At 48.6% G+C, this 8,700-nt stretch overlaps 1 protein-coding gene across 4 annotated transcripts in view; it reads left to right on the top strand.

Annotated features, from left to right (window-relative positions):
- dab2ipa (DAB2 interacting protein a) overlaps positions 1-8,176 on the top strand; it is a 34,755-nt gene extending 26,579 nt beyond the window's left edge. For all 4 annotated transcript variants that reach the window (XM_085426722.1, XM_085426723.1, XM_085426725.1 and 1 more), the window contains 10 exons: positions 39-228; positions 309-544; positions 720-811; positions 901-1,383; positions 4,886-5,166; positions 5,354-5,467; positions 5,544-5,666; positions 5,740-5,819; positions 7,468-7,555; positions 7,993-8,176. In XM_085426722.1, the coding sequence (XP_085282848.1) occupies positions 39-228; positions 309-544; positions 720-811; positions 901-1,383; positions 4,886-5,166; positions 5,354-5,467; positions 5,544-5,666; positions 5,740-5,819; positions 7,468-7,555; positions 7,993-8,163 (1,858 nt within the window). In that variant the 3' untranslated portion in view covers positions 8,164-8,176. The remainder of the gene's footprint in view (positions 1-38; positions 229-308; positions 545-719; positions 812-900; positions 1,384-4,885; positions 5,167-5,353; positions 5,468-5,543; positions 5,667-5,739; positions 5,820-7,467; positions 7,556-7,992) is intronic.
- The last annotated feature ends 524 nt before the right edge of the window (positions 8,177-8,700 follow it).

Genomic DNA, 8,700 nt, shown 5'->3' on the forward strand with positions numbered 1-8,700 from the left:
CTGACCTGCTGACGCTGGCGGTCTTACCTGTCGCGCAGGTTCGGCACTAAGGAGGAGTACATGCTGTTCATGAATGACTTTGTGGAGCGGCAGTGGAGCAGCATGCAGCGCTTCCTGCAGGAGATCTCGAACCCCGACGGGCTGAACCACACCGCCGGCTTTGACGGGTACATCGACCTCGGCCGTGAGCTGTCCAGCCTGCACACCCTGCTGACTGAGCTCGACCAGGTAATGCACCTGTCTTGGCAGATGACTCACCTGCCCGCCCAGGTAACTCCCTGACTGCTCTCTCTCTCTGTTTTCTCCAGTCGTGCCTGTCGAAGCTCGGCCCTCTTCCTCGAATCCTCAGAGACGTATCGGCAGCGCTTGCCAATCCAGGGGGTGTGGCCAGTGCAGGGGGCGTATCTGTTTCTTCCCCAGAGCCTCAACGTGTAGTGTCTCCGCCCCCTCTCTCCCCAGCCCCCCTGTCTCCGCCCCTTTCTCCACCTCTGGCGACCTGTAATCCCTCTGTTGGCCTGCAGGGCAGCATAGGACTTGATGGAGGGTTAGCATCCTGTGTTTCCTGTTAGCATTAGAATCCCCAGTGGTGAACAGAGAGGGCTCTCACATGGAGCTTCTGCACATGCTCACAGTTGTCTGTGCATGCCAGCGCAGGAAGAGTCTGGCTGATGCATGGCTTAAATATCTGACGTGTTATCTGTGTGTGTGTGTGTGTGTAGATTGGTGGATTTCACCAGACTCCCCTCGCCGACTCCTGAGAACAAAGACTTGTTTTTCGTCACTAAAGGGTCGAGCCTACAGCCTGCATCAGGTGACCTTTCACCTCTCTTCTTTATCCACTTTCCCATTTCTCCACCACTCTGTCACCCCTGACTCTTCCTGTGATGTCACTTTCTCCAGGCATGCAGGGTTCTCCAGCACCAAGCTCATCCTACTCAGAGTCCAATGAGAATGAGGCAGCGTTTGAAATGACCAATGGAGGTCGGAGAGAGGGGTCCGAGCTGAACAACGAGAGCCGCAGCTTGTCTCTGGTGGACCTGCATGACACCTCCCCTGGCGACGGCCTCGACGATGGTCAGTGGCAGCGCAGGACGGGGCTCCTCCCCCTCTCCTTCCAGAATCCCGTCTATCACATGACCACCACATCACCGCGGCAGCCACAGCAGCAGCAGCAGGCCGACGCCACACCCTCAGACGGCTCGGTGGGGTCGCAGGGAAATGCAGACGACAGGAACACCATGGTGACCAAACCGGCGTTTCTTACCCAGATGTCAGTGGGACTGACAGGGGGGGAGAGGGGGGAGAGGATGTCTGCTATGTCGAGCAGCAGCAGTGGCGAGGAGTACTCGCGGCGAGCGCTGTCCCTCAGCGAGACACTCACAGGTAGAGTCCAGGGTCGGGGGTCAGAAGCAACAGGAAGTGTTTGTGTGTGTCAGTGCTAGGACCAATTCTGTTTACATTACAGGGAGTGCAGAATTATTAGGCAAATGAGTATTTTGTCCACATCATCCTCTTCATGCATGTTGTCTTACTCCAAGCTGTGTAGGCTCGAAAGCCTACTACCAATTAAGCATATTAGGTGATGTGCATCTCTGTAATGAGAAGGGGTGTGGTCTAATGACATCAACACCCTATATCAGGTGTGCATAATTATTAGGCAACGTCCTTTCCTTTGGCAAAATGGGTCAACAGAAGGACTTGACAGGCTCAGAAAAGTCAAAAATAGTGAGATATCTTGCAGAGGGATGCAGCAGTCTCAAAATTGCAAAGCTTCTGAAGCGTGATCATCGAACAATCAAGCGTTTCATTCAAAATAGTCAACAGGGTCGCAAGAAGCGTGTGGAAAAACCAAGGCGCAAAATAACTGCCCATGAACTGAGAAAAGTCAAGCGTGCAGCTGCCAAGATGCCACTTGCCACCAGTTTGGCCATATTTCAGAGCTGCAACATCACTGGAGTGCCCAAAAGCACAAGGTGTGCAATACTCAGAGACATGGCCAAGGTAAGAAAGGCTGAAAGACGACCACCACTGAACAAGACACACAAGCTGAAACGTCAAGACTGGGCCAAGAAATATCTCAAGACTGGTTTTTCTAAGGTTTTATGGACTGATGAAATGAGAGTGAGTCTTGGTGGGCCAGATGGATGGGCCCGTGGCTGGATTGGTAAAGGGCAGAGAGCTCCAGTCCCACTCAGACGCCAGCAAGGTGGAGGTGGAGTACTGGTTTGGGCTGGTATCATCAAAGATGAGCTTGTGGGGCCTTTTCGGGTTGAGGATGGAGTCAAGCTCAACTCCCAGTCCTACTGCCAGTTTCTGGAAGACACCTTCTTCAAGCAGTGGTACAGGAAGAAGTCTGCATCCTTCAAGAAAAACATGATTTTCATGCAGGACAATGCTCCATCACACGCGTCCAAGTACTCCACAGCGTGGCTGGCAAGAAAGGGTATAAAAGAAGAAAAACTAATGACATGGCCTCCTTGTTCACCTGATCTGAACCCCATTGAGAACCTGTGGTCCATCATCAAATGTGAGATTTACAAGGAGGGAAAACAGTACACCTCTCTGAACAGTGTCTGGGAGGCTGTGGTTGCTGCTGCACGCAATGTTGATGGTGAACAGATCAAAACACTGACAGAATCCATGGATGGCAGGCTTTTGAGTGTCCTTGCAAAGAAAGGTGGCTATATTGGTCGCTGATTTGTTTTTGTTTTGTTTTTGAATGTCAGAAATGTATATTTGTGAATGTGGAGATGTTATATTGGTGTCACTGGTAAAAATAAATAATTGAAATGGGTATATATTTTTTTTTTTGTTAAGTTGCCTAATAATTATGCACAGTAATAGTCACCTGCACACACAGATATCCCCCTAAAATAGCTAAAACTAAAAACAAACTAAAAACTACTTCCACAAACATTCAGCTTTGATATTAATGAGTTTTTTGGGTTCATTGAGAACATGGTTGTTGTTCAATAATAACATTATTCCTCAAAAATACAACTTGCCTAATAATTCTGCACTCCCTGTATACATGCTTCCCTTAGGCAGCATCATTAGAAGACATAGCATACATTTACACTGCTATGCAGATGACACCCAGCTCTATCTGTCCATGAAGCCAGATAACACACACCAATGAGTTAAACTGCAGGAATGTCTTGAAGACATAAAGACCTGGATGGCCGCTAACTTTCTGCTTCTTAATTCAGATCAAACTGAGGTTATTGTACTCGGCCCTGAAAATCTTAGAAATATGGTATCTAAGCAGATTCTTACTCTGGATGGCATTACCTTGGCCTCCAGTAACGCTGTGAGGAACCTTGGAGTCATGTTTGACCAGGACATGTCCTTCAATGCACATATTAAACAAATATGTAAGACTGCTTTCTTCCATTTGTGCAACATCTCTAAAGTTAGAAATATCCTGTCTCAGAGTGATGCTGAAAAACTAGTTCATGCATTTATTACTTCCAGGCTGGACGACTGTAATTCATTATTATCAGGAAGTCCTAAAAACTCCCTGAAAAGCCTTCAGCTGATCCAAAATGCTGCAGCAAGAGTCCTGACAGGGACTAGAAAGAGAGAGCAGATTTCTCCTGTTTTGGCTTCCTGTTAAATCCAGAATTCAAAATCCTGCTCCTCACATACAAGGTCTTAAATAATCAGGCCCCATCTTATCTTAATGACCTTGTAGTACCATATCACCCTATTAGAGCACTTCGCTCTCGCTCTGCAGGCCTACTTGTTGTTCCTAGAGTATTTAAAAGTAGAATGGGAGGCAGAGCCTTCAGTTTTCAGGCCCCTCTTCTGTGGAACCAGCTTCCAGTTTGGATTCAGGAGACAGACACTATCTCTACTTTCAAGATTAGGCTTCAAACTTTCCTTTTTGCTAAAGCATATAGTTAGGGCTGGACCAGGTGACCCTGAATCCTCCCTTAGTTATGCTGCAATAGATGTAGGCTGCCGGGGGATTCCCATGATGCATTGAGTTTTTCCTTTCCAGTCACCTTTCTCACTCACTATGTGTTAACAGACCTCTCTGCATTGAATCATATCTGTTATTAACCTCTGTCTCTCTTCCACAGCATGTCTTTATCCTGTCTTCCTTCTCTCACCCCAACCAATCACAGCAGATGGCCCCGCCCCTCCCTGAGCCTGGTTCTGCTGGAGGTTTCTTCCTGTTAAAAGGGAGTTTTTCCTTCCCACTGTCGCCAAAGTGCTGCTCATAGGGGGTCATATGATTGTTGGGTTTTTCTCTGTATGTATTATTGTAGGGTCTACCTCACAATATAAAGCGCCTTGAGGCGAATGTTGTTGTGATTTGGCGCTGTGTTAATCCAAAATGCTGCAGCAAAAGTCCTGACAGGGACTAGAAAGAGAGAGCAGATTTCTCCTGTTTTGGCTTCCTGTTAGAAAAATTCAAAATTCTTCTGTGGAATGTTCTAATCGCTGTAATAGGATATTATGGTCGACAGTATCGAACGCTGCACTGAGGTCTAGCAGGACAAGCACAGAGATGAGTCCACTGTCAGAGGCCATAAGAAGATCATTTGTAACCTTCACTAAAGCTGTTTCTGTGCTGTGATGAGCTCTGAAACCTGACTGAAACTCTTCAAATAAACCTCTGCAGATGATCTGTTAGCTGTTTGACAACTACTCTTTCAAGGATGTTTGATATGAAAGGAAGGTTGGAGATTGGCCTATAATTAGCTAAGACTGCTGGGTAAAACCGAAACCAAGATCTAGAGTGTGATTAAAGTGGTGGGTGGGTTTTTGCCATTAGCTACAATCACACTCACAACCAGCAAATTGCTTTATATTTTTGGACGAGGCCTGAAGTTTGAGGATCAGGTCTGATTTACCTTTGATTGCTCCCACCTTTCAGGTAGCTCCGTCCCACCTCGGCAGAACTCCTCGGGCCCCCAGAGACGAATTGATCAGCCTCCTCCTCCGTCCTCAGCTCCACCCGGACCTCCTCGAGGCCGGACGCCTCCCAGCATGCTCAGCGGCGGCAGTGGTGCAGGATCCGCCTACCCCCCACGTCCCACCTCTGGCAGCATGATGTCATCGAGCCCTGATTGGCCAACCAGCAGCCAGTCGCGGCTCAGACAGATGTCGTCATCGTCCAAAGGAGATAGCCCTGAGAAGCAGCGGCCGGCTGCCAAGGTAACTAGGCTGTTACCACGGTACCATGGAGTCATTTTGTTCAGGCTTTCCTGATTTAATGATCAGATGCAAGGAGGCGGTCCTCCATACTTGTTTAAAGCTTTTTCTGAAGTGACCCACCCAGAGGACGTACCTGGACTGTCTAAGGTCGTGGGCGGTACCTGTTCAGGTGTGTTTGTGTGTCCAGGCTCCGTCTCCCTGCGCGTTAGACCGTACGGCAGCCTGGCTGCTCAACATGAACTCCACCTCCTCCTATGGTGAGGCTGAGGATGATCGCCATGATGACAGCCTCGTGGAGAAGGTAAGGTTCTCAAAGTTCTGGGTCAACACTGGTTCTACTGGTCCTGCTGGTTCTGACGGTATGTGTGTGTGTGCAGTACCAGCAGGAGATTGCGTTGCTGCAGGAGAAGTTGCGCATTGCTGCACTGCGTCAGGAGGAGTGTGAAGCACGTCTGATGGTCCAGGATCAGCAGAATCAGCGCATGCTGCAGGAGTACCAGGTCTGTGACCCACCTGCAGAGAAGCTCAGTCACATGACACAGCAAGACCAATAGCAGTGTGCGTGTGTTTTAGGCTCGTTTGGAGGACACAGAGAGTCGGCTAAGGAGACTGCAGGACGACAAAGACCTGCAGATGAACAGCATCATCAGCAGGTGGGAACACCTGTGTGCATTACCATAGAAACAGTACTTGAGGGTTGTGCTTGTTCACCTTAGCAAACAGACAACAAGGAAAAAGACTTCTCAGCAGCCACCTAGAGGTTGAACTGTGAACTGCAGCACCAGCTCCACTGTGCTCGACCGATTCAGATGTCAGAAATAATCAACTTCACCTGACACCTGTCAGGTGCCTGTCTCTCTGTCCGTCTGTCTGCCCGTCTGTCTCTCTGTCTGTTTGTCTCTCTGTCTGTCCGTCTTTCTCCCTGTCTGTTTGTCTCTCTGTCTCTCTGTCTTTCAAGTCTGTTTGTCTCTCTGTCTGCCCGTCTGTCTCTCTGTCTGTTTGTCTCTCCGTCTCTCTGTCTGTCCGTCTTTCTCTCTGTCTGTCTGCCTCTCTTTCTGTCTCTCTGCCTGCCTGTCTCTCTGCCTGCCTGTCTGTCTATTTGTCTCTCTGTCTATTCATCTGTCCATCTTTCTCTCTGTCTGTCCGTCTGTCTCTCTGTCCGTCTGTCTGCCCGTCTGTCTCTCTGTCTTTCTGTCTGAGCAAATGTCTGTCTGATCACCTGTCTCCCTGTCTGTCTCTCTGTTTGTCTGTCTGTCTGATTGCCTGTTTGTCTGTCCGTCTGATCACCTGTCTCTCTGTCTGTGTCTGTCTGATCACCTGTCTCTCTCTCTGTCTGATCACTTGTCTCTCCATTTGTCTGTCTGTCTGATCACCTGTCTGTCTGTCTCTCTGTTTGTCTGTCTGTCTGATCGCCTGTCTGTCTGTCCGTCCTTTTGTCTGTCTCTCTGTCTGTCTGATCACCTGTCTCTCTCTCTCTGTGTCTGATCGCCTGTCTGTCTGATCACTTGTCTCTCCGTCTGATCACCTGTCTGTCTGTCTCTCTGTCTGTCTGTCTGATCACCTGTGTCTCTCTCTGTCTGATCGCCTGTCTGTCTGATCACTTGTCTCTCCATTTGTCTGTCTGTCTGATCACCTGTCTCTCTCTCTCTGTGTCTGATCGCCTGTCTGTCTGATCACTTGTCTCTCCGTCTGATCACCTGTCTGTCTGTCTCTCTGTTTGTCTGTCTGTCTGATCACCTGTCTCTCTCTCTCTGTCTGATCACCTGTCTCTCTGTCTGTCTGTGTCTGTCTGATCACCTGTCTCTCTCTCTGTCTGATCGCCTGTCTGTCTGATCACTTGTCTCTCCATTTGTCTGTCTGTCTGATCACCTGTCTGTCTGTCTCTCTGTTTGTCTGTCTGTCTGATCACCTGTCTCTCTCTCTGTCTGATCGCCTGTCTGTCTGTCCGTCCTTTTGTCTGTCTCTCTCTCTGTCTGATTGCCTGTTTGTCTGTCTGTCTGATCACCTGTCTCTCTGTCTGTCTGATCGCCTGTCTGATCACTTGTCTCTCCGTCTGATCACCTGTCTGTCTGTCTCTCCATTTGTCTGTCTGTCTGTCTGTCTCTCTGTCTGTCTGATTACCTGTTTGTCTGTCTCTCTCTCTGTCTGATTGCCTGTTTGTCTGTCTGTCTGATCACCTGTCTCTGTCTGTCTGATCGCCTGTCTGATCACTTGTCTCTCCGTCTGATCACCTGTCTCTCTCTCTGTCTGATCACCTGTCTCTCTGTCTGTCTGATCACCTGTCTGTCTGATCACCTGCAGGTTGATGGCGGTGGAGGAAGAGTTAAAGAAGGATCACTCTGACATGCAGGCTGTGGTTGACTCGAAGCAGAAGATTATAGAGGCACAGGTACGTCTCCATCACCTGAAATCTGTATTTGAAGCCTCAGAGTTTACGACTGTAGAAGTGACCATATTTTGCCCAGTGATGGTGGAAACAGGTGGAAGTGCTCATAAGCTACTCCAGCGTCATTATGGCGTCTTAAAAGACGTCTCGAGCTGTTCTCCATCCCGGAATGAAGCTAACAGTAGCTAGCATAGCTGAGTTTTGATGCATGTCTGTAAAACCATTTTATGCGTACGACATCATAATTAGGTGAAATATGTTAGTGAAAAACATTTAATGTTCTTCATATTTAAAGCGTATTAGCAGCACAAACAGGAACAAATGTAAAATCCCGCCTCCCTGTGACAGCTGACTAAAGATCCCAGGTGGACATAAGTGGACCTGCAGGTTTGTTTTGAGCTTACTGTCTCACCTGCCTGTCTCACCTGTCTGACTCTCAGGAGAAGAGGATTGCGAGTCTTGACGCAGCGAACACTCGTCTGATGGCGGCTCTAACTCAGCTGAAGGAGCGTTATGCCGTGACATCACAGAGGAACGGCCTGTCTCCGAGCAACACGTCATCGCTGCAGATCACCGAGAACGGAGAGTTCCGCAACTCTGGCAACTGCTGAGCTCTAACTGGCTGTACTGCAAGGAGAGGGAGGTGCTTAGCCTTACGAGGCCCATAGAGGCGGGGCTAACCCATAGACTTTTACAGATGAACCTCTGACCTTAATCCAACTCATTTCCTGTTTTGCACGTTTTCTCTTTGAACTAGTTAGAGTATGACATCATATCCCGTTTACGTTTTGGTACTTCCTGTTACAAATCAGAAAAACGGTCCCGAAACCAAAATGGACATTTTATGACAAGACATGAAGCAACCCCACCTGTACGTGGCTCCAGGCTGGAGGAACATATTAATTGTTTTAGACGCTTTGACTTTCGATTGTATTTTAAAGGAACAGTCCGACCTTTGTGTCCGAGCTGCCTCACGGAAACTTCCTCATCCCGGTTAGCCTAGCTTAGCACAAAGACTAGAAGCAGCACCACAACTCCAAGTGATTGTGTTGGCCCCTCAGGGCTTCCGTAGCTTTGAATATTTTGGTCACATGGGCGAGGTGTGGGAGAGTTAGAGATGCTAGTTTGTTGTTTCAGAGAATTCTGAT

This window comes from Rhamphochromis longiceps, linkage group LG12, assembly GCF_057381845.1.
Source record: "Rhamphochromis longiceps isolate RC_006_pf linkage group LG12, R_longiceps_female_GT1.1, whole genome shotgun sequence".
Taxonomy (NCBI): domain Eukaryota; kingdom Metazoa; phylum Chordata; class Actinopteri; order Cichliformes; family Cichlidae; genus Rhamphochromis; species Rhamphochromis longiceps.